This window comes from Argopecten irradians, unplaced genomic scaffold (assembly GCF_041381155.1).
Source record: "Argopecten irradians isolate NY unplaced genomic scaffold, Ai_NY scaffold_0699, whole genome shotgun sequence".
Lineage (NCBI taxonomy): Eukaryota > Metazoa > Mollusca > Bivalvia > Pectinida > Pectinidae > Argopecten > Argopecten irradians.
In genome coordinates this window covers 13,024-38,816 of record NW_027188166.1, presented here as the reverse complement: position 1 = coordinate 38,816, position 25,793 = coordinate 13,024, and the positions used below count along the sequence as shown (strand labels likewise).

The 25,793-nt window shown below is 36.3% G+C and overlaps 1 protein-coding gene across 3 annotated transcripts; it reads right to left on the bottom strand.

Annotated features, from left to right (window-relative positions):
- Positions 1–14,634: 14,634 nt before the first annotated feature.
- Positions 14,635–21,988, bottom strand: LOC138313471 (uncharacterized). Of its 3 annotated transcripts, none has more exons than XM_069253895.1 (5): positions 21,342–21,512; positions 19,417–19,507; positions 18,816–19,052; positions 18,238–18,345; positions 14,635–18,096 (listed from the first exon to the last, which is right to left on the bottom strand). In XM_069253895.1, the coding sequence occupies exons 2-5, from the start codon at positions 19,475–19,477 to the stop codon at positions 15,512–15,514; spliced, it is 2,991 nt and encodes a 996-aa protein (XP_069109996.1). In that variant the 5' UTR covers positions 19,478–19,507; positions 21,342–21,512; the 3' UTR covers positions 14,635–15,511. The 3 variants fall into 3 exon arrangements, with proteins under 3 accessions (XP_069109996.1, XP_069109997.1, XP_069109995.1); XM_069253894.1 differs by lacking the exon at positions 21,342–21,512 and adding an exon at positions 21,798–21,988 and having other exon boundaries at positions 14,636–18,096; XM_069253896.1 differs by lacking the exons at positions 19,417–19,507; positions 21,342–21,512 and adding an exon at positions 21,798–21,988.
- Positions 21,989–25,793: the final 3,805 nt, after the last annotated feature.

Below are 25,793 nucleotides of genomic sequence, written 5' to 3'. Positions count from 1 at the left end.
CTGGGACGAAAATAAACTGGAAAAGGTTGTTGACAGATTCAAAGCCTACTGTAATCCTAGGTCTAACGTAACATACGAACGTCATTTGTTTTTTATGCGTAACCAGGAAACAAACGAAACAGTTGATCAGTACGTCACTGAACTCAGAAATAAAGCACGCACGTGTGAATTTGGAACACTAAATGACAGTCTAATAAAAGACAGGTTAGTTTGTGGCGTGCAAGATAACGCAGTACGTGAAAGACTTCTGCGTGAAACGGACCTCGATTTAACTAAAGCAGTGGATCTTTGCCGTGCATGTGAAGCTAGTAAAACACACGCACAGGGCCTACGTGAGGGCGAGAAATCTCAGCAAGTAAGTCTGGTGAAAGAAAAGAAAAAAACATTCCGGCTCAAAACCTCAAAAATATGTCGAAAAAAAGCAAAACACGTCCCGGTCAAGAGAAAAACTTTAAAGAATGTGGAAGGTGTGGTTACAACCATCATCCTGATAAATGCCCCGCTATTGGTCAAACGTGTAGCAAGTGCCGCAAACCGGACCATTTTGCAGCGAAGTGCCATTCCAAAACCCCAACAAATAAATATTCTCAAAATAATAGGAGAAGGAAAGGTCAACAGGTACATTTAATTGATGATGATGATGATGAGGATTACGATGAACATCCATTATTTGTGCAAGCCATTGAAAATCAAACTGTCAAAACAAAACAAAATGACGATGAAAAAGATTGGTTTGTGACTGTGAAAATAAACGATCAAAACAAACAGTTCAAAATGGACACTGGAGCCCAATGCAATGTCATGTCACAGAAGGACTACAAAAGGTTAGGTGGAACAACAGTGACAAAAGTGAAACCAAAGAAACTGGTAACATACACTGGTCAGCGAATCAAAACAGTTGGTACTACAATCCTAACATGTGAGTACAAGAATGCATTCCATCTACTCGAATGCCAAATTGTGGATCATGATGTGACTCCTGTTATCGGACTTCAAACCTGTAAGGACTTGAACCTTATACAGAGAGTCGAAACTGTCGAGAAAACACCAATACTGGCAGAATACACTGATGTGTTTGAAGGGCTTGGCAAAATTCATAAACATCACATAAACATTGACAAATCAGTAAACCCAGTCGTTCATCCACCCAGAAGGGTACCAGTCATGCTACATGATCGTGTCCGTAAAGAACTCGACCGGATGGAAAAATTAGGTGTAGTCGAAAAAGTAACTGAACCAACAGAATGGGTCAACTCTATGGTTGTGGTTACCAAACCCAATGGAAAATTGCGTGTATGCATTGACCGAAGGACCTAAACAAGGCTATAAAAAGAGAACACTACCCGATGAAAACCATAGATGATGTCACATCCAAGGTTTCTGACGCAAATTTTTTTTCTAAGGTCGACGCAGAATGCGGATTCTGGCAAGTCGAACTTGACGACGAAAGCAGCAAATTATGTGCCTTCAACACACCGTTCGGTAGATATAAATTCATGAGACTTCCATTCGGAATATCCTCAGCTCCCGAAGTGTTCCAAAGGGCAATATCCGAGATCTACGAGGGAATGGATGGAGTGGAGACTATTGTAGATGACATTCTAGTATGGGGTCAAACTAAGGAGCAACATGACAGTAGACTACGTGCTGTACTTGATCGTGCTCGTGACCGCAATCTTAAACTAAATCGAAATAAGTGCGAAATAGCCATGACTGAGCTACAGTACATCGGACATACCCTCAGCGACAAAGGTTTGAAACCGGACCCGGAAAAAAATCCGTGCAATACGCGAAATGCCGGAACCTACTGACAAAACCGGCGTACAGAGGTTTATGGGAATGGTCCAATATGTTGCGAAATTTATTCCAAACTTGTCAGAAGTAAGTGCACCACTACGCCAATTGTTGGAAAAAAATGTGCAGTGGCATTGGGATAAGCATCACAGTCAAAGTTACGAACGCCTGAAGGACTTAGTATCATCAGCACCAGTGCTTAGATTTTATGATGTAACTAAACCAGTTACACTCTCTGTTGATGCCTCCTCCATGGGACTAGGAGCAGTGCTTCTCCAAGAAAATCAACCAGTCGCGTTCGCATCAAGGTCGCTTACACCAGCACAACAGAGATATGCTCAGATAGAAAAAGAGATGCTGGCTATTGTGTTTGGAACGAAAAAATTCCATCAGTATCTCTACGGCAAGAAAGTAAGTATTCAAACTGACCACAAGCCACTAGAAATCATAGTGAGAAAACCCTTGTACTTGGCTCCTACGCGTCTACAAAAAATGCTATTGAATCTACAGCAGTACGACGTAAATGTAGAATATGTACCGGGAAAATATCTGTACATTGCAGATACACTGAGTAGAGCACCATTGACTGAACAAGCTTCTGATCTAGAGGAGGAATATGATGTGAAAGTTGTACTGGCGGTCTCTGAAAATAAACTGGACATAATAGCCAGAGAAACGGAAAATGATCCAAGCATGAAACGTGTGAAAAAACTTGTACTGTCAGGGTGGGCCTGATGACCAATCTGAGCTACCGAGTGAGATAAATGTATACTGGAACTTGCGTGACGAGCTCATTGTTGAAAAGGGTGTCATATTCAAGGGAGACAAACCTGTTATCCCTCCTTCCATGCGAAGTGAAATGTTGCAAAAAATACATGAATCACATCTCGGGATTGAAAAATGTCGACAACGCGCCGCTGATGTACTATTTTGGCCAGGCATGTCCAAGCAAATCGCTGAAGTGGTAGGCAGGTGCAAAGTCTGCCAGGAGCATAGACATTCAAATTCAAAGGAACCGCTCATACCACATGAGGTACCGGATCGTCCATGGTCAAAAATCGGATCGGATCTCTTTCACTTAAGAGGAGAAAACTATTTACTACTTGTGGACTATTATTCCGAGTTTATAGAAATCTCGAAGTTGGCCGACACGAGGAGTGAAACCGTAGTAAATCATTGTAAATCACAGTTTGCAAGATACGGTATTCCAGATATTCTCATCACTGACAACGGACCACAATATAACTGTCGTGAATTCCGCAACTTTGCTACAAAGTATGGATTCGAACACAGAACGTCTAGTCCCAAATACCCCCAGTCAAATGGGATGGCAGAAAAAGCTGTTCAAACGGCAAAAAGCCTGCTCAAAAAAGCCCAGCAGGATGGAACTGATCCGTACTTAGCCTTAATGGCTCATAGAAACACCCCCCGATCGTCCGCGATTGGTTCTCCGGCCCAACGGCTAATGGGAAGGAGAACGAAAACGCTCTTACCCACCTCTAACGAGCTACTGGTTCCAAAGATAATTCCGCATGTTAAAGAAGCCCTACAGGAAAAACGACGAGTGCAGAAGCATTATTATGATCGTGGTTCACGAGAGTTGCCTCCCCTGACACTTGGACAAAATGTTAGAGTACAATCTGGGAATGTATGGCAGCCCGGTCGCGTCATTGATCTTCACAAAACTCCACGTTCTGCCCTTGTCAGAGCAAACAATAACGTGTATCGGAGGAACAGCCGACAACTTCGCGCCACTAAAGAGACATTTACAGATATGGACATAAATCCACACGAGTTTGTTTCGGACAGTTCACCAGTCGCGAGAGAACCTGCTATTAGTGAATCATCCGCGAGTGCCTGTGGAAACAGAGAAACTGTATCTCCGTGTTCAGAGACTGTTACACGAAGTGGTCGTGTGGTACGAGAACCACAGCGAATGAAGGACTATGAAAAGTTCTGATATTAATGATCGGCATACAGTAGCTGTTAGTTAGATATATGTGTAGGACTCAGTAGAGACACTTTCATTTCTAGTCAAGAGTTTGTTTAATATGCATCTATTGATATAGAGACTGTCAATAATGTTTAAATTTCTGTATCATTTCAGTTTTTTGTTTATATTCAAATAATACTCAACGTAAACAGTGATTTGGTAAATTTGATAATTCGTTTACTGTAATAGTCTTATAAAGTTATATCCTTAAATACATTACTGAGATATAGTAAAATAACATAATGGTCATTCTGATAACTATCTCCCAGTTCTTTCAAATTACATTTGTTGTGTCATAATTAAAAGGGGAGATGTAATATGAGTATCTACGGTACAGACACACTTAGCTAGGTATTGCGTCATCAGCTTATGTGTACTTTATGTGTACTGTGTACTACGTCATTAATATGGAATAAAACTCGTGCTTTAAAAGTCAGCCATCTTGTGTCCACTGTTACAGTAATCAGAATAAAGAAATTAATCATTTATTTACTCACATCGCAATATTTTCATATCGCAACTGTTACAGGAAATTCTTATTACCTGGTATCGAGTTCTATGCCTGATTAATCTCGATATTTAGTGCTGAAAATATCTGGTTTATTGATATTATTCCGCTACTTTTGTTGAGTTTGAATTCGCAAATTCGAAGGGCGTCAAAACGCTTGTTTTCAACCGGAATCAACACCGTAGTGATAAAGACCTTCCAAGTGAATTTTTGCATCGACATAAAAAGTTGATTTTCTCAAAAAGTAAGAAAAATAAAATACATTAATTTTGCTGGAACACTAAAAAAATCATTCTGATTTCGGAACAGTTCGAATCATGAATATACCTCTAACAGTATTTTTATTATTATTAGTATATATTATGTAAGTAATTATTATTTTTGCGCAGCGTAAACCTGTGGTGAGACTAAGGCAATATCAATCTTTCTTTTTTGACTGTGTGTGATTTTTTTTCCTTTTAAAAATTATATCATATTTTTGTAGTATATCCCATTACCACTCTAAAAATAAGAAATAGAATAGTCGATATAAATTGCACACTGTAAAGCACTCAAAACACGTGTTCCACATTATCAATAATGAATACAGAATCCCAAATAAGTAGATTTGGGTATTCAAACTGCAAATGTCACTTTTGCCATTGATCATGAATTTAGTATTTATAGATATGTTTTGAATATTTACTCTATAGTTCATATCTTAACACATGCCTGGATTTAATGAAGAAAGGTTAACATTAGATGTGGGATAGGAAGATAAACGATTACCTGTCTATCTGTTCTTACCCTTCAAATGTTCTATATAACAATGTAGGACTGATTTGATATAAGGTATAACAAAGCTGAATTTACCACGTTGATCCTGTTTTCTGGTCGATGTAAAGAGAAGTGTAGTCGCTGGTCGTGTTTAAGCGAGGGTAGTTTAATAGAGTTAAACTATCTAGAAATATGCTGGGAAGTCATCGTTTCGAACAGAGAGTCTTCTAGATACGTATATATATCTGGAGATAATTATTTTAGCACCTAAACACTAATTTGGAGACCATTATAATATAATGAATAATACCGAAAACGCTGATATGAACATACTATGTGTATTACCTTAATTTGTTAAATATAGTAAAACACGCAATGGTAGCAAATAGGAATTGTAGATGTATTAAAAGGTTAAAGAGCTAGTGAGACTGCCAAAAGGTTTCATCCTTTTAAGACATTACCAATGTGTGACTATTAAGTTCTTTACTGTAATGGCAATGATGGAATCTAGTTGATATTTGAGACAACGTGTGATATACATTGTATGCATTATACATTATATATGTATCGTAATAATACTATTGAGAGAATATACGAAAGTTGTTTCGTGTATTATTGTATCAGAATCGATCAAAACCATTTGAAAGCATGCCTACCCACCTGTAAAATAGATATTTCAGGACTTGTTACTTTAGTAAGATCATGGACTATTTCGTTTAAGTTAATCTGTACAGTCCATCGTTAGATTACTTATCTTATCTGAAAGTCAATGAAATACAAACCGAGGAAAATGATTCAAATTGGGATACTTAATGGTGATAAATGGTGAATTTCCAAGAAAAATACGTATTGTACATTCCGTATTCGCCAAATCCGAGTTTGAACTTGTGAAATATCCTTCCATTAAAATCATATGGTATTGTGTATTGGTTTTCCATGTTATTATTATCGTTGTACGGCTGATGACGTAATACCAGTGCTCGGGCGTTATGATGATATTATCGCCATCGCCATTAGTCCATTACATTAAGACTCTCGTTTTTGGTCTGAAAAGTAACGATAAATTTGCGAAGAAATAATAAGTAATTTAAGTCTGTACAGTACCTTCTACATGGTGTTGTATGGTCTCTGGTGAATCCTCACTTCACCTGCCTAGACAAGTTCATACTGTGTTCGGTCGATCACGAGGTTATCTTTTACAAATAATGGAGAAAAAATATCTCAGATTCGTGATGATAATGTAAGTCCAAAATCCATGCAAAGTGTGTTCGTCATAACATGAACGTCACAAGCTTTAATTTTATCTACCTCTGGTGTCAGAAATAACTCTAACCGTAACATCATACTTTTTTTTAACACATTGCTGCTTTAACGATGAGCTCTCACGTATTTCCATTTTCTGTCGTGTATGAGTTATGATACTTACGTTTATATCAAAGCATCAAGTACTTAAAAAGCATAACTTATTTGGTATCGTTTTCTCAGAATTATTCAAATAAAAATAAAAGCATTATAAATAATTAGTAAGAAGTTTAAAATGCTGCAAGTGAAGTACTTTATAATTTGGTGTTAATGCAAAACTCTTTTACAAACCAGAAATAAAACCTGTTTGCAGAGAATGAAAATCAAGTAAGGTGTATGAATCTACTACCTAGACAGAAAAGACCGTGAACCTGGGGGAGGAGTCATTATTTATCGGAAAGATAATATAGTTATGAAAAGAAGATATACAAATGCTTTGGACTGAGGTTACCACAGGTGGTAATAAGTCTTTATTAGGTTGTATTTACAGACCACCTGGTAGCAATGTAGATTATGCAGCGTGGAAATTTATGTCACGCTTAGTTTTTATTAGTTCTTAAAGTTAAAGTTTATTGTTAAAAAAGGAGTTTCATACTATTTAGTTCATAGTTTTAGTTTATATATATGCAGTATGTATAGTGTATATATACATACATAGGACAGTTAGGGGCCAGGTGGCCACGCGCACGTGCCCATCTGGGGTCGTTACGTATAAGGGAGCTAGGGCACCGTATTCCGTTTTCCATATAAGGAGTTGTTTACGACTAGGGCTGTGTATTAGGGTCCAGTTTGATGGACAGGTTGCGTAAGGTGTTCGAATTAATAGTAACAGAGAGCTAAATTTAGGTAGTGGTCTCTCCGGCCAGCCAATTAGAGTTAGGTTGGGAGGGGGAATGGAAGTAGGTAGAAATACGTAATCATATTAAGATTCAGCCAATGAAGGTGAGAATGAAGATGGAAGGAGCGAGGTTTTAGCCAATTAGAGGATAGTATGAAAGTGGTATAAAAGGGGGTGCACGTGACGAAACGAGAGAGGACATGGAAAGTATTTTGGGACTTACTCCACGCATCTCAGGATCAGTTATTTTAATTCGGATTACTTTACTACACTTAGTGTGTTTGTGACTATGGGATTTATACTTGGGATGTACTGTACGGATATTTCCTACATGTATCAGTAATGTGATATATACGGATTACTCTATCATTCTTAGTGTGTGACCATGGGATTTATACTTGCATTTGGGATGTACTGAATACTTCGCAATTATGGATATCACCTAGCAGTGACAGTGTACCAGTGTGTGTTCCTAATGGATTTATTGTGAACTATATTACATTTTGCACGTGGATGTTTATGTGAATAAATTATGTGAATTTTAGAGTGATGTTTTCTAGTTTTCCCTGCCGTAGTCACCTTCCATCACGGACTTACGATATACAATAGCGTCTCGTCATATCCTTAAGTGCGATCATATTTTGGAGAAACGCTACAAATGGTGGCAGCGGTGGGATGGACGTTACCATGATTACGGCAGTGGAAATGTTACTTTGCTGAACTTTTTGGATTTTATATTTGTGACTATTTGTGGTAATGGATATTCCGGAAACATCGAGGAGAACATTTCAGCGAGGGCTCAGTTTTCAGCATGTGCGTCGAAATTTCAATTATAATTTCGACCAGAGTGAAGTGATGAGTGCTGATGTGCTTTATTATTCACCTCGGACATTCCGTGATTCGGATGTTGAAATATCATCAATGACCTCTACTCCGAGTGTTGGACCTATAGGGACTACAGTGAGTTGTGATATATGTGCTTCGTGTTCACGGACAGCGAATCAACGCAAGTCGGAACATCAATATACGGGATTCATTCTAAGATGGATTATTGTGTTGCTGTATTTGGCAAGTTTTGTGGGGGTATAGTGTACTATAGATACCCAAACCACATTATCACGTGCTTCATAAAAGAGTTTAAAGTGTTTGGAACTCTAGTGTTCTGGTTGTGTATCACGTGTTCTGTGATAGTGAATTCGATTCAGAATCCCGTGATGGTAGACATAGTGACAAATATGTCCCAGGGATTAGTGGACGATAGTGAATTAGTGTCGTCAAACAGCCAAGATGAAGCGATATTCAGTAGGAGTAACTATACAAGAAGGAATTATGTACACGAAATTCCGTCAAATGTGTCCCTGAAGGAGCAGTAGGCCGTGCGCGCGCGTCGGCCGCGCGGGAATGGAGGACTAATACAGGCGAGGAACGGAGTTAAGACTGTACCCAGCAATATGTGCTACTAACAGGGATACAGACACAATGAGTTTTGTGAAATTATTTCTTCCGCGGGAAACTGCAAACAGGAAGAAGAGTACGACTTACTCGAAACCAGAGTAATGTGTAATGTAATAATGTGTGATTTAGCTACGGAAGTGCGTAATATGGTGGACTGGAAAGTTGACACCGGAGACGTATTTTTATATCCGAAGATCTCTATAGCGGTGCTATGGGGATCGTCCTGTATTGGAGCCTGACCTTTCCTTGTGTGAGACAGTCGATGTAAATACGTTGTTTGTGATAGTGATTTTATCAAAATTTATCATTCGGGAACTATCGTTATTAAGACAGTCTATCAAGCCAATGGATCACGTGCTGTTTAAGGAAGCACTATGGAGAGAATACCTCGACAAGTGTGAAGTATTGGACGAGGTATTATAGCCATGCAATAAACCACAATGATTGATAGAGGGAATCGGAGAGTATATTGTATTATAATTGGGACAGTTGCCGGACAGTGTTGTCGACTTAAAAACGTCGTTGTGAGGAAACCCCATTTTGTGTATATTATTCGTAAAGACGTCAACTTGGTGTGTGATATTAAAGTTGTGTTGTGTTTATCTGTGGATCTACAAATGGATTATCATCAAATGCCTTTCAGTGAAGACGATAGATGGAAGATCGCCTTCGTTATTCCACTAGGTGGATTGTACCAATGTTATAGTGATGGTGTTTTGTTTAGTCAACGCCTGGATCACTTTCTCCAGAATTATTGAGAAAACGCTGAGTGGATTACAGTGGAACATTGCAGTGTTTTATCTGGACTGTGTTATTGTGTACGGGAAGAATTTCAGTCAGAAGATGGACAACTTGTATTGATGGCAGTCATGCATGAAGATACCTGACGGTGCCGATTTGAAGTTGAAGGCCTATGAAAAGGTGTCACTTGTTCTGCAGACAAGTGACGGTCCTGTGACATGTGGTGTCCAGGATGGCGTCCGGACTGATTCTTCAAGAACAGAGGCAACGCTGAAGATGTAATCATCAGAAACCGATCCAGAACCATATGCCAGGAAGTTGGTGAAAACTTCGCATTAATAGCGAAGTGTCTACATGGCCATACCAAGCAATGTAAAGTTTGGTGGTAGACAACAGAAACTTTTGGTGACGTGAAGAAATGGTTAACTTCAACTTTTGGAAATCCAGACGTCCACACGGGGGATTTATGCTGAACACTAAGGCAAGAAACTACATGCTGTATGAGCTGTGATGTCCCAAGAGTGAACTGGAACCTGTTACAACCAGTACCCAGGAGACACATGAACATGGGCTGATTCCAAAGATAATGTTGTGGTGGTGATCCATCCAGAGCGCTAGCCTTAGAAACCCAATTTTTGTTGAAATAAAATGGACGAACCGGAAGATGTACCTGTACGTTGTGTGTGTGTACACGTACTTGTACCATGCCTGTCGCAGTACCGGAACAAGGCTGGGCTACGATGAACATTTTGAAATTACCTGTTTTGCTGATGATGACCTATTGTGTGGTGGCCGTTCCAGATGACTTTGAAGAACTGTGAAATGAACATTTTTGAAATAATAGACTTTCGCGCAAAGTTACATGTGACACTTAGATATCAGTGATGAACAATTCTGTGAATTAATATGTGACACATTACTTTACGTGGATTTATATATGTGACACTTAGATATCAGTGATGAACAATTTTGTGAATTAATATGTGACACATTACTGTACGTGGATTTATATATGTGACACTAAGATATCAGTGATAAACTTAACTAATCCGGTGGATTATTATGTGAGATATTCATTTTATGTGGATATATATAAGTGACACTAAGATATCCAAGTGATGAACAATTCTGTGGATTATTAAAAATGTGACATTCCTTTAACGTGGATGATACTTACGTGACACTTATTTTAAAAGTGATTCTACGTGGATTTATTATTTGTGTAGTGAACAATATATGTCAACACTTATTTCAAGTGTACAATGTGACATATGGATTATCTGTGAGCACAGACGAGACTTGAAGTGTGTCCGGATTATCGGTACGATATCCGTAAAAGGTTACTTTCGTGAACGATTGACTTTTAACTTTTAAGTGAAGGATATGTGTTCATTCCCATGAGTGGATTACTTCATTCCAAATGTGACATTTTCTTTTGTTGGATTTATTATGTTGATCTTCTATTTCATGTTGATCATTATTGTTGAAATAATTATGTGAATGAGAGTTGACTGTATGACATGTTTCTTTCATCATAAATATCAATAGTTCAGTGACTGTGAACGTGGATATATTCGCGCATGTTTCATTGCGCGGAAAACGTGTTAAATTGTTGCGAAGCTGGTATTTTCTCAACGAATACGCGTGGACGTCTATATAGTATCACGGAATGTACACCGGATATTGCGCGCGGAAGTGATTTTTTATAATTTATATACACCGGATATAGCGCGTAATAGATATCCTTTCCGTGGTTAGCGTGGGTTACTCTTCGCGTAAACTTCCATGTTTGCTGTACCTGATTTTGATTTGATACCATTGTTTAACAATAATTCAGTTATAGATGTAATGTACCTTAACTTTTGTCGGAGACAAAACTTGAAAAGTTGGGGGGAGTGTAGCGTGGAAATTTATGTCACGCTTAGTTTTTATTAATTGTTAAAGTTAAAATTTATTTGTATTGTTAAAATAAGAGTTTTATACTATTTAGCTCATAGTTTTAGTTTATATATATGCAGTATGTATAGTGTATATATACATACATAGGACAGTTAGGGGCCAGGTGGCCACGCGCACGTGCCCATCTGGGGTCGTTACGTATAAGGGAGCTAGGGCACCGTATTCCGTTTTCCATATAAGGAGTTGTTTACGACTAGGGCTGTGTATTAGGGTCCAGTTTGATGGACAGGTTGCGTAAGGTGTTCGAATTAATAGTAACAGAGAGCTAAATTTAGGTAGTGGTCACTCCGGCCAGCCAATTAGAGCTAGGTTGGGAGGGGGAATGGAAGTAGGTAGAAATACGTAATCATATTAAGATTCAGCCAATGAAGGTGAGAATGAAGATGGAAGGAGCGAGGTTTTAGCCAATTAGAGGATAGTATGAAAGTGGTATAAAAGGGGGTGCACGTGACGAAACGAGAGAGGACATGGAAATTTTGGGACTCCATGCATCTCGGGATAAGTTATTTTAATTCGGATTACTTTACTACACTTAGTGTGTTTGTGACTATGAGATATATACTTGGGATGTACTGTACGGATGATATATACGGATTACTCTATCATTCTTAGTGTGTGACCATGGGATTTATACTTGCATTTGGGATGTACTGAATACTTCGCAATTATGGATATCACCTAGCAGTGACAGTGTACCAGTGTGTGTGTTCCTAATGGATTCATTGTGAACTATATTACATTTTGCGCGTGGATGTTTATGTGAATAAATTATGTGAATTTTAGAGTGATGTTTTCTAGTTTTCCCTGCCGTAGTCACCTTCCATCACGGACTTACGATATACAATAGCGTCTCGTCATAGCCTTAAGTGCTATCATATTTTGGAGAAACGCTACAATTATTTGGAAAATTTTGATACAATGTTTTGTGATATAACTAATAATATAAATTAGATATAATATTAACGGAGACATAAATGTGTGGATGGGTGGATGACTTGTGATCGCTATTTGCGAATGGACTTTTTTGGTCTGTATCCCATGAGTGGAAGGAGTAACTTTCACATAAACAATTTTCACCTAAAAACATATATCGAATTATACATCATCTAATTTACAAACTTTGATTATCTAAATCTTCTCATGTAAGTTGTTCAAATTCTATAAATTTATTTTTAAAAGAGTATATTTTGTTAAATGCACTGTGTTATCTGGGGAGAACCTGTTGAGGCTTAGCCTGTTGTTTGACCGCTTTTCATATTTAGTATGAAATACAATTTTATGAAATTGAAATTATGAAACTCGTCTCGAAGTATCAATTTAGATTAACTCAATTAGGTACTAATTATATATTAATTTCCGTGATATTACTTACTTTGATAATGAATCAAATTGAGTTTTGGCGGATTGATATCCTATCTAATAGTTCAGTTTGGCCAATGACTGTTCCACTTTTAAAATATGCCCGGAAATTGTATGTATGACGTCATAATACTTCATACAATTTTTTCGGTCTATGGAAAAACAATATCTAACCAATAGAAATGAGTATTACATAAGAAATTAAATTGGTATGAAATAAACATGTACACTGGTTTTTGGTCGATATAGCGGAAATGGAAATCCTCTACAACAAACGTCATGACGTCATAACCTGCAACACGATCTGTCAGATGACGGGAATACACAAAAAAAGTTGGCCAACTGCAACCGCTTCGTTTTCTGTAATCACACAGTTTTCAAAGTTTTCCCGGCGACAGAGATACTGTAAACACAAACTCCTACCGACCATGCATATCTTTATAATGAAATAAGAAAGAACACAGATTTGAAAGGTATAGTACAGATCGTTTCAGTAAGTGCATTCTGTTTTTAAATATTTATACAGGTTTATTAAAAATTGAATACATTCAGAACACATTTGTATTAGGCTTTGTTTTGTTTTACTTCTCTGGCCATATAAAACAGTTATGGACTTTTGTGCTGGTAAATATGATGTGATATTCACTAGCACAAAAGAACATAATTGTATATTATTCAAATATCTATATCCTATGTATAAGATGTAGGTTTCAAACTCGCAACCAAGCGCTTTATATAGTGGAAAAAACTGAGAAAAAAATCAGGGTTGGGTCTTTCAGAATATTTACCTGGACAAGTACATTTTAAATCTAATATAAGTAGTCCTTTATATGTCGTCGACATATACCTACGTATACAGTGATTGAAGTCAATTGGTCATCAAGAATTTTAGGCCCGATTTTACTATTCCATTCTATAGCTGTTACTCTTATGTCATAATGTCGCATAAAGTAGCAGCGATGTTATTTTTACAAACTTTTGGTACGAATCACGGAAAAGAATAATTTGTCAAATCATTGCTGGAACACATTTCGGTCTTCCTCTTGCTACTCTTCACTCTACACGATACGAGTCATTCATTTAATGGAGCTGCAGAACCTAATATATCTGATTGCAATGACCCAGGTTTTATCACACCGTAAATTTTTATAACACACGTCTAATCAAAGTCTCGTCGAAGAATTAGTTAAAGTTATAATTCTAGTGAATTAGGTCCTTAAATAATATATCGTGGTTACGCACATGTATTTCAATTTGTGCACGTATTTACTAGTTCTTGGCAAGGTAAGATAATTCAAAGGTTAGATAATTCAAAGGTAAGAGAATTTAAAGGTAAGATAATTCAAAGGTAGGAGAATTCAAAGAGTAACAAGAATGCGAAATTCACCAACAAATAATTTTTGTGACATTTTCATATGAACATGATTGTATTTTCGATGCACAGAAAGCAGTGATTATCCGAGATTTGTGTAATTTCCAATAACTCATTATTGAAAAACTGGTTAATATAATTAATTGCATTTTTCGGTACATAATAATTTTCCATTAACATCAGCTGTTCGCGTCAAAAGCGTCACATTTTCCCCCAAACTAGCAAAACCATAAGCTTTTGTTATCGACCTCATCAAAATGCTTTCATTATTGACAGTCGTTTTGTGCTGGATTGTTTTTATCGTTTCAATGCTTATGAATAAACTTAAGGTCAGTTTAAGATAAACTTCGATATCTGAAATGACCATGCCCAAAGGAATCCCAGTAAAGTTTGATAAGTTATTTGATCACTTTCAGATTCCTATTATATTATATTCAAAACATATTTGGAAAATATCATTTTTTAAAAGTTTGTCTTGAATAAAGTAATAAAGTTCAATAATAAACAGGGAGACATTTACAACTTTATTGAACCACGTTAGTATAAAAGCAGCATAATATATTATCTTACATCAAATTTGCTGTCAATAAATATATTTTAAAAAATTACATTCATCAATCAATGAACATGATACAATGTATATCAAAAGAAAATAGACTTTTGGTACCAAATAACAATAAGCGATAAAACTGTGAATCACTTATTAACAGTGTTACCATAACAGTATTAAATTCAAAAGGAAACATTAGTTAAATTAAATATCTACTTCATTACAACAAATATTATTTTTAAATATAATTCCTCTCCGAGGTACGTAGCTGTAAATTCTGAGTCAATAAATGTAATGTTTGTTTACCATTAGACGATATTGATACTAAGAAGTGTATAAGGTATACGACATGTTGATATTGTAGTGCAAATACAGTTGAAGAACTATAAAAATAGTCTTGAACGACAATCGTCTACCCTATATTTTCATCTTGTGATTATCTTCCGACGATTCAAAAGAAAGAAACTGGATTAAAGAGGTAGCTGTGACTCATCCATAACATTTAGCAGAATATCAGTGGGACACTGATTCGCTCATTACAATATCAGTAGATATATTGTTTCGTGTTGTCATCTGTATGTGCCAATGCTTAGCGTTTGAACCACGTAAATAACTTTATACCGTCTATCGCAAACTCCTACCTTCCTTGAAAGAAATAAAAAAAAGGATATGGTTGTTATTACAGCTAAAAACAGTACGCTGACACATTCTGCCATGTATGTATCATAACACTCATTTTAAATGAGATATAATCATAGAATTTATAGCAAATAAGAAGGTAAAAATTTCACTAACCAGGTGATTAAGCCAATCACCTTTTGAACAACCAGGTAAGTTATTATGGTGTAGATGTTTTAAACCAAGCTTTTCTGCTCCAAGGCAGGTCATTCAGTTTCACTTCCTTCGCCTTCATGTACTACACGCCGCTTTTTGACGATCAGCCTTTTGACTTCATTTGAAGTATCCACTGCTTTTTGGTAAATTTTCCTGAAATTGGATTCGTGCAGAGATCTGACCAGCATCCCGCATATGTCGGCAGCCTCTTCGAGAGAAGTTTTGGTACCGCGACGTTTGAGGCAGTCAATCAGTCCAAATTGACCCTGCAGAGCAAAATGAGATAATCTTTGCAAATTATACTCTTTCTCCATGTTCACGGCAAGTCTGAAGTGCTCCTCAGCCTTTTCCGATTCATTTTTGAGAAAAAACCTTGCTACTTGGACATGGAATCCTGGAAGGGCAAGCCACCGACACATGTGTCTGTCACCTAGAAGTTTTTCCAGCTTGTTGGCATGTTTCTTTCCATCCTGAAAGTGACGACTTTTGTTCTCGTCATCATCTGCGTTCGCTATTCTGGTAATGTAACACTTGAGGAGAAGCTTCAAACACATTGCGTCGTGATGCAGACGTTGGTGTTCGCTAACTTTAATGATACCGTACTCATAGTAATGCGAGTCTTTTTCGTTCAGCATTTCTTCGTATTTGGAAATGATCTTGTGTAGGATATCATCCTTCTCTTTTCCGGATTCATTGACATGCTTCCTACTGACCAAACAATGGTACAAGATACCATTTCGTCTCGTGATCAGACTCTGCACGGATGGGAATTCTGGATATCGCTCCCGCAATAATTTACCGAGCAGGTATGCCAGACGGAGTTCATTCCAGCAAACAAGTGTTAACTGGTGATGGGATTTGCTTTGGTAGTAATGGGCTCTGCCACTGTTGTAAAGTATTGTTACCATCATTTCCACAACAGTTACTTCCCCTAGCTTATCTCGAGGCATCGCTTGTTGTTTGTCAAGCAGTTTTCTGTACAATTCATTGCTGAGTCGGCCTCTTTTACGTTCATCAACATGTTTCTTGTCTCCAGAAAACTCAGCAACTTTTTCCAAATGATCTAAATCATGAACAGTTCGTTCTGTGTGTATAACGATGTCTGGTATCAAGTCTTCAGGGAAGTCTTTCGTTACATTTACTAGATCTTGGAACATCTTTTTAGTTTGCAAATCTTTCATTTTTGCGTTTTGTCGATGCTTCTCCATCTCGCTGTCCCTTTCATCGCTTCCAGTATATTTGTTTTGGCTCGAATAGATGACAAGAAAATCTTGGAAAATGCTATCTGCACGTCTCCGCCTATTTCTGTCATCCTCAATGTATTCCATACCGTCTAATGCTTCCATTTCTTCTGTCGTTATCATAAGCGTCTCGGGATCAGTTTTGATTAGCTGAAACCCAAGTTTCTTTGCTTCGTTTAAATGTTCATCTGCTAGCAAGCTTTCCACTCCACTCACTCGAAAAGTTACCCCGATGGCGGCATGAAGGGTACACATTAGAAATATGCATGCTTTCTCTTTGTCTAATTTCAATTTAGTAGCACACAGAACAACTTTGGTAGCGTGAGGCTGCAGTTCTAAGTTGCTGAGCAGAGTTAGATGAAGCCGGCAATCAATGCTGATATTTTTGCAAAAGAAACAGAGCAAATCCCTGACGGTCGACTCTTTCTCTTCCCTGGATAATCTCAAATCTAATACCAATGCTGTCACAGCGTGTATGGAAATGGCTTGCGTCTGGTGCTCAAATTGAATTTCACCGCTTATACAATACTTTCGAATGTTCGCTATCAGCTCGAAAACGACAGTGTCTTTATCTCTGTCGTCCATGCTGTCTGGAAGTAGCTTTTTCAGAAGTCGCATTGGGATTTCGTGGTGGTGCAGGAAAGGTATGAACTGTAATAGCATCTTCATATATACTGACGAAGTCTCTTCCACTCTTTCGATTGTGAGCATCTGAGCAGATACTAGACCTTTTGCATATTCTTGTGAGGTACCTCTCATAACTTTCTCTACTTGTTTAAGAAACTCTTTGTCCGAGAGTTTGTCTATGTACATCTTTACCGACATGCCAGTCGTGTACATATACGAGTTCGCAAGAACCAATCCGTAGGGTAGATATCCCATTGTTTTTGCCAAAGCCTGAATGTCTTTTTCGGAATTTTTCTGTTTGATTGGTTCCTTGAAAAACTTTAAAGCCTCTGATTTCTCAACTCCCTCAACAACCTCAAAAACATTTTCATTTTGAGTACACTGTTCGTAAAACTTAGAGTAGTTAGTAGAGCATAACATTCTGAGATTTCTTGCTTTGTGAGTTTCACGAAATGAGTTAATGATTTGTTCCACTTCCCCGCATGTCTCTTCAGTAACATCGTCAAAGATGAGCAGATACACTTTGCCGCCCTTTTCGCCACTTTTTATTAAAGATATAGCAACTTCCGCCATGTGTTTGACATACTCACTTTTTTCTTCATTCTCTTGTTCAAATTTCATCTTCGAAAATTCCAAAAAGCCTCTAAAGCTCGTTAATAGGTCGTCTTTACTTTTACATTGAAGCTTGTATGCTATGTGTTTAGCGTGTTGTCGAAAGTCGCTTGCATACCAACAACATGTTTGGGATTTTCCTGCAGCGGGTGGTCCTGCAAGATATAGTGTAATGTATAAGGATAAGTTAAAGACGACTGGAAAACAATTTTACTAACATATTTGTTTCCTATTGTATCAGAGTAAGGTATGATAAGATATATAAATATCATATCTGGTAAACCAATTTAACATACCCCTGAGTATCGCCAAATGTTCTTTCTCTACACGTTCTTTCACTTTCTTGCATGTCAGTGTCTCAACAAAATTGGGAACTAGTTCTTGCCACATGGATCTCTCCTTGGCTGAAACAAACAGAAAACAATTGGCCTTCAAGAAGAAGAGAACATTGATACCAAAATATAACGTATATATATCCTCATGCGCTGAAATAAAAAAAACATCATCATGAAATACATTGCGAATATAAACAAACATTCACGCATATGGTAAAGAGGTCTTAACTTAAACTGTGATAATATAACCAGACGTTTCGGAGATACAAGCGTTAGGTCTGTCACCTACGATACCAGCGATATAAATGTATACTTATTCATTGACATGGACTTTTCAAGCTGCTAAGGATGTGTGTAAATGTCGACCTCAGTCGACTTATTAAACATGAATTTTACTAACATAAAAATGGAATGCAAAAAATATATATTTCATCAATATTGATCGCAGGAAAGCATACATAATACTTGTTTTGTTCCACAATCCTCAACAAACGGCTTATTTGTTATTACATGTATTTAATCAATTAATTGACACCTACCTGAATGAATATTTTTCATTTTTTCTGTATATAGATTCAGCATTTCTCGAATTCTATTACAGCCACCGATATTTTCAAAACTAGACTGTAATTTCGAAACGTTGTGTTTGCTGATGATTTCTTTCCTAACGAAGAAATCCAGCACGTCCTTGCCTGTAGCACATCTCTCTAAACCCTCCGTCTCCTCAAGGTTGTCAAAAAAGATTCTTCCAAGAAATTTCAGTTCATCACGTTTTTCTGCGTGTATAAGAGCACATCAAGGAATATTGAAATATCGACAGCATTGCGTAAATGTGATATTCATAACAGGTACAGCTAACGAGATTTAGAGACCGTCTAGAGCAAGCCAGCAATGCTTTTTGGGGTATTGTAATTAATTATTTTGGCGCTATCAAATTTTAGAGAAAACGTGATCTGGAACAGGTTAGCGCAGTGATGAATTCGCACAATCGCTGTAATAGTTATATAAAAGGTATACCGAAAATACGATTGGCGCAAAACCACTAAAATAAGATAACCGCTAAAGTATGCACGTTTACAGTAAATAGGTTTGATAAGCAGCTGCGGTAATTTGTAATACTGTATTAAGAGAGCCACTTACTTTCTGTTAATTCTTTACTTATATTTCGGAGCAATTCTTCAAAATCACTTTTTGACGGCATTTTAAATCGTTTTTTCTAGAAGCGCTAGACCTGAAATAAAGGTAGAATATAATGTAATTCCATAGTCGAATAAATAAGTTGGCGACGTGCCTAATTCTATTTAAATGGTACACAAACACACATACAAAACAACACAATCCTTTGTCCCAAGTTGGTTGCACTATCGCTTTATAACTGTAGTCCCAATACACGTTCAACAGTTTTGAACAGATTTCACACATGAGTGTGACGCCACCTCCTACCGCGGATACGAAAAGATAAGTCAAGGTATCAAAATTAAACGTCCTGAATATCCTTTCATCCACTAGGTTCTAAAATGATGTTTGTTGTTCTTACAGTTATTTTTCTTTTTTTATTTCTTGTTTTTTCTAGATATATAGTCTTAATTTTTTTTGTCTACTTTGATTTATTTATCATCTATGCATTCATATTACTTTACAAACTATTTTGGATATTAAAAAATTTACAATTGTAATCTTTAATGGGTTGTAATTTAATTAATTGTAACAAGCATTTTCATTGGCTTAAAATATTACTTTATCAGCCCATAAAGGAAAAATCGAGTTGTTGTTTGTAACGTCGCTTTTGATTGGCTGATATATCGGCGTAATGATTTCATCAACAAATATGAGTTCGGAATTTTTGATATATTTAGTAAATTGAATTATAAGGATAAGTATGCTACATTGAGAAAAGTTTTAATACATGAACCTCCAGTAGGTCTCACAACAAATCGAATATGTATCATTCCAAAGCTGTATCATTTCAAAACTATAACATTTCAATTCTAATTTTTGCACCACACCCTCCAGCTCTAGCACATGATATTTGTAAATGAAACAAATGATTCCATAGTCGCCCGACTTATAGCTCATGTATTAAGCCGGTTTACATATGATTTCTCTGGGCATTTTATTCCTCCTGAAAATAGTATGATGGAACATTAATACTATAAGACACTTTCATATATATACCCAAGGTCACAAAATGTTGGAAAGCCCGAGGCTTGTCGAGGAGTTTTCAAAATTTTGTGATCCCGAAGGTAGAATATCCCTATCCTTGATGTCCACATATGAAAAATGAAAAAAAAATTCTCTCGTTCCTAGAAGTGTTGCTAAAATTTTGAAATTGTAACTATTTGTTATCCCGCCATTTGGAGAAAAAAGTTGGAAGAAAACCGCAACTGTATGACAGTTTTTAACCCAAATCCGTTGTGTTTGTATTCTTTATAGTAACATCAACATAGTTTCCGAAAATAACGTTAAGATTCATCTTGAAAATAGTAATTTTGTTGACGCAGTGACGTCACTGTTGTATTGCAGGTATGAGGGAAACTTATAGTAAATTTTACAAACAATTTATGGAATTATGACAAAATCAAAATAGTACATGATGAATAGTTATTTTACATAAACAATACTGAATTTTCTCTCTACATGAGCAAATGTGAGAGCTGGGCTAAAATGGTATCTATAGGGAATCGATCCCATTATATCCTATACTGTTTGTTCTATGTGCATCATCCTCGATACTCCAGGGCTTCCGATCACTTACGATCTCTACACCCCTGGACTATCTCATAGTGAAATTGAAGGCAGCTCAGCGGAAAACATTTGACCAATCACAGGCTAGCAAAGATTTCCTTTGAAGACTACAGAGAGAGCGAAGCCTAACATCAAAGTCACACAGTCAACCACAGTGTACCGTTATACGGCTCTTTTGATGTACATCAAATGACTAAATTACCTGTTCTGTTCTGTTGCCTCCAGTTTTACTATGAGATAGTCCAGGGGTGTAGAGATCGTAAGTGATCGGAAGCCCTGGAGTATCGAGGATTATGTGCATGTGCCGTATTTTATCTTACCAGTAAACAAAACTGCGATCTATTTCACCAAAAGAGATCAGTTGGACATGTCACGCTATATACAAAGAGAAATCAGATGATAGCAGTACACATACAATACAGTCTGCTTGTCAGTGAATATTACTATATATAGCCCAGTGAATGTATTATGTTAAATGCCTAACAACGATAACAACAATCACTCTATTTACTCATTTGTTAAACCATGCTAGGTATTGTTACATATTTTTTATATGAATGAATTCATAAAACATTGATTGTTGACAAATGGCTACGGCTATTGAGAATCACTATTTAAGAGATATAGGAAATATAGCAATAACTAAGTAATTTGGTTTACCGGTAAGAGTCCCTTATAATGTATTGGCATTCAAACAAGGAAGTATATTCCCTTTCAATTATCATATTTCGTACGTAGTGCAAATATGGCATTGTATATCAGAACATTATACTTACCAATGTAAAATCAAGCTAAACTAATCAGTCGCCTGTGCTTCCTTCATCCGTACCGACACATCGCGATCGGTAGAAACGATGAAGTTTGAACAGAAAGTGACAACACAGTTGTGCAAATCCATAAACACTGTTACTTACACATATTTCACTCATCATTGAGCAGCCTGAGTGGGTAGTGTACGCTTGTTTGTGCTTTCATATGCAAATGCCAGCACAAACATTTCCTCATGACACTTAGTTATTTATCCGTAACTTATGCTTTGTACATACAGAGGATCTTACATGAGTGGCTATGTACTATGAAATTAATTAAACCAGTTATAAACAATTAAACAAGGTTGATTAAAGCCCCATATTATGTAATAATTTACCATATTTTATCTTTGATAGATCGTATGATAATATAAAGTGTATGATATCCTAATGGGGGTTTATTTGTTTAACGTCCTAAATGTGGGGATGTGGATGTGGCGCAGTGGTAGAAGGCGCAGGTATGTTTGGCTAGGCGATTGGGTGCCGTAGATCATGAGTTCGAGGCCCGGATAGGGAACGAGTCAATAAATAGTCATGCTTTGTTAACTTGTTTCTTTGATATTTAACGTCCTATTAACAGCCAGGGCCATGCTAGGATGTGCCAGGTTTGTTGGTGGAGGATAGCCGGAGTTTCCCGGTTATATGAAACGTCTTAATTTGTTTCGATTTAAGGTTGTTTTGTGTTGATCAATCCCCAAGCATAATGATAATTATGGTTAGTGATAAACGGAATACGAATATCAAAAAAGTAAATAAAAACATTTTTATTTATATTCAACGTTCTAAGCAGAAAATCCATAATTGTGATTTTATGTTAATTATTATCATTAGAATAATACAGAACTTACAACTAAAATAGCTGTTTGCCATGTCGGTTTATAATAACATAACGTATCACAGGAAATCAACGTTCAAAAGAAAATACATATATTGCACGTCGGAAAAAATATACTTAGATTATAGCATTATCACATGGCCCTGTATAATGATTTTATTATATATTGACTCCAAACAAAGTGAGTATCGTAATATAAATGTATGAATGTTATTTCTACCAGAATAGGCGAGACTATTCAACTCGCAGGGTTTTATAAAACAAATAATAAAAAACAAATGTAACCATGGACGAAAATTCAGTTATTACCACACGTAGTGTATACACTCCTAACCCGTAAAGGCGGATAAATGTAAATTTTGATTCGATCATTCGTGTTACCATTAAATTTTGTCGACGTCATCAATAATCGAGCGACGTCAAGATGCTGTAACTGACGTTAAAAACAGACTGTTTTGGTATCAAAATTTGTGATATTTTCCACCCTTGGGGTTACAATCGACCATTTTCTCGTTATTCACGAGGGTCGTACTTAAAGAAAAGGTTAGTAGATATAACGACCCTGCACTGGACATGACCTTTGACACAATAGTTTGATGATGATCGATGTGACCGGAAACTAAATGACAACGTGCTTTGTGCAGGATTGTCTACAGTTCAACAATAAGGATTATATTTTCAAGCAACTATAAACATTTACATTTAAAAGACTTACATCATACTATTATACTGAAAGTCTTGAATAAGTAAGAATATACCTTTTAGTTATTCCTAGTGGAAAGAAATCGATACCATTTAAAAAAAAATCAAATTTTGGCTTGTTAAATAACAGAGGGAATTGCATTGCTATTGAAAGTATCCCCACATCAAAACACCAGTGTACATTTGAATATCAGTTCTGTTATGCAAAAGTGATGTATTTAAGATAAGAGTCAGTGTATTGCAAAAAAAAATATATGAATATGCTCTGTTGACTAAACCCGAGAATTTGAAGCGTTATACAATAATAGATAAATACTGTGTGTGATGACGTGCCTGCCAGCATTCAGAAAATCATATTATCAGTAATAAAATAAATTAAACTACCGTATGGTTAGTATTATAATATAATGTAATAACTACCCTGACATCCGCGGAATAATATAATCATATACATAATGTAATGATTACCCTGACATCCGTGGAATAGTATAATCATATACATAATGTAATGATTACCCTGACATCCGCGGAATAATATAATCATATACATAATGTAATGATTACCCTGACATCCGTGGAATAGTATAATCATATACATAATGTAATGATTACCCTGACATCCGTGGAATAGTATAATCATATACATAATGTAATGATTACCCTGACATCCGTGGAATAGTATAATCATATACATAATGTAATGACTACCCTGACATCCGTGGAATAGTATAATCATATACATAATGTAATGACTACCCTGACATCCGTGGAATAGTATAATCATATACATAATGTAATGACTACCCTGACATCCGTGGAATAGTATAATCATATACATAATGTAATACTATCCTACATCCGTGGAATAGTATAATCATATACATAATGTAATGACTGCCCTGACATCCGTGGAATAGTATAATCATATACAAAGTGTAATGACTATCCTAACATCCGTGGAATAGTATAATCATATACATAATGTAATGACTACCCTGACATCCGTGGAATAGTATAATCATATACATAATGTAATGACTACCCTGACATCCGTGGAATAGTATAATCATATACATAATGTAATGACTACCCTGACATCCGTGGAATAGTATAATACATATACATAATGTAATGACTACCCTGACATCCGTGGAATAGTATAATCATATATACATAATGTAATGTAATGACTACCCTGACATCCGTGGAATAGTATAATCATATACATAATGTAATGACTAAAACTAGTACTACTACCGTGAATGTATAATCATATACATAATGTAATGAACTATCCTACATCCGTGGAATAGTATAATCATATACATAATGTAATGACTACCCTGACATCCGTGGAATAGTATAATCATATACATAATGTAATGACTACCCTGACATCCGTGGAATAGTATAATCATATACATAATGTAATGACTACCCTGACATCCGTGGAATAGTATAATCATATACATAGTGTAATGACTACCCTACATCCGTGGAATAGTATAATCATATACATAATGTAATGACTACCCTGACATCCGTGGAATAGTATAATCATATACATAATGTAATGACTACCTACATGACATCCGTGGAATAGTATAATCATATACATAATGTAAATGACTACCCTAACATCCGTGGAATAGTATAATCATATACATAGTGTAATGACTACCCTGACATCCGTGGAATAGTATAATCATATACATAGTGTAATGACTACCCTGACATCCGTGGAATAGTATAATCATATACATAATGTAATGACTACCCTGACATCCGTGGAATAATATATAATATGACTACCTAACGTATAATCATATACATAATGTAATGACTACTACCCTGACATCCGTGGAATAGTATAATCATATACATAATGTAATGACTACCCTGACATCCGTGGAATAGTATAATCATATACATAATGTAATGACTACCCTGACATCCGTGGAATAGTATAATCATATACATAATGTAATGACTACCCTGACATCCGTGGAATAGTATAATCATATACATAATGTAATGACACCCTACATCCGTGGAATAGTATATCATATACATAATGTAATGACTACCCTGACATCCGTGGAATAGTATAATCATATACATAATGTAATGACTACCCTGACATCCGGTGGAATAGTATAATCATATACATAATGTAATGACTACCCTGACATCCGTGGAATAGTATTATCATATACATAATGTAATGACTACCCTGACATCCGTGGAATAGTATAATCATATACATAATGTAATGACTACCCTGACATCCGTGGAATAGTATAATCATATACATAATGTAATGACTACCCTGACATCCGTGGAATAGTATAATCATATACATAATGTAATGACTACCCTGACATCCGTGGAATAGTATAATCATATACATAATGTAATGACTACCC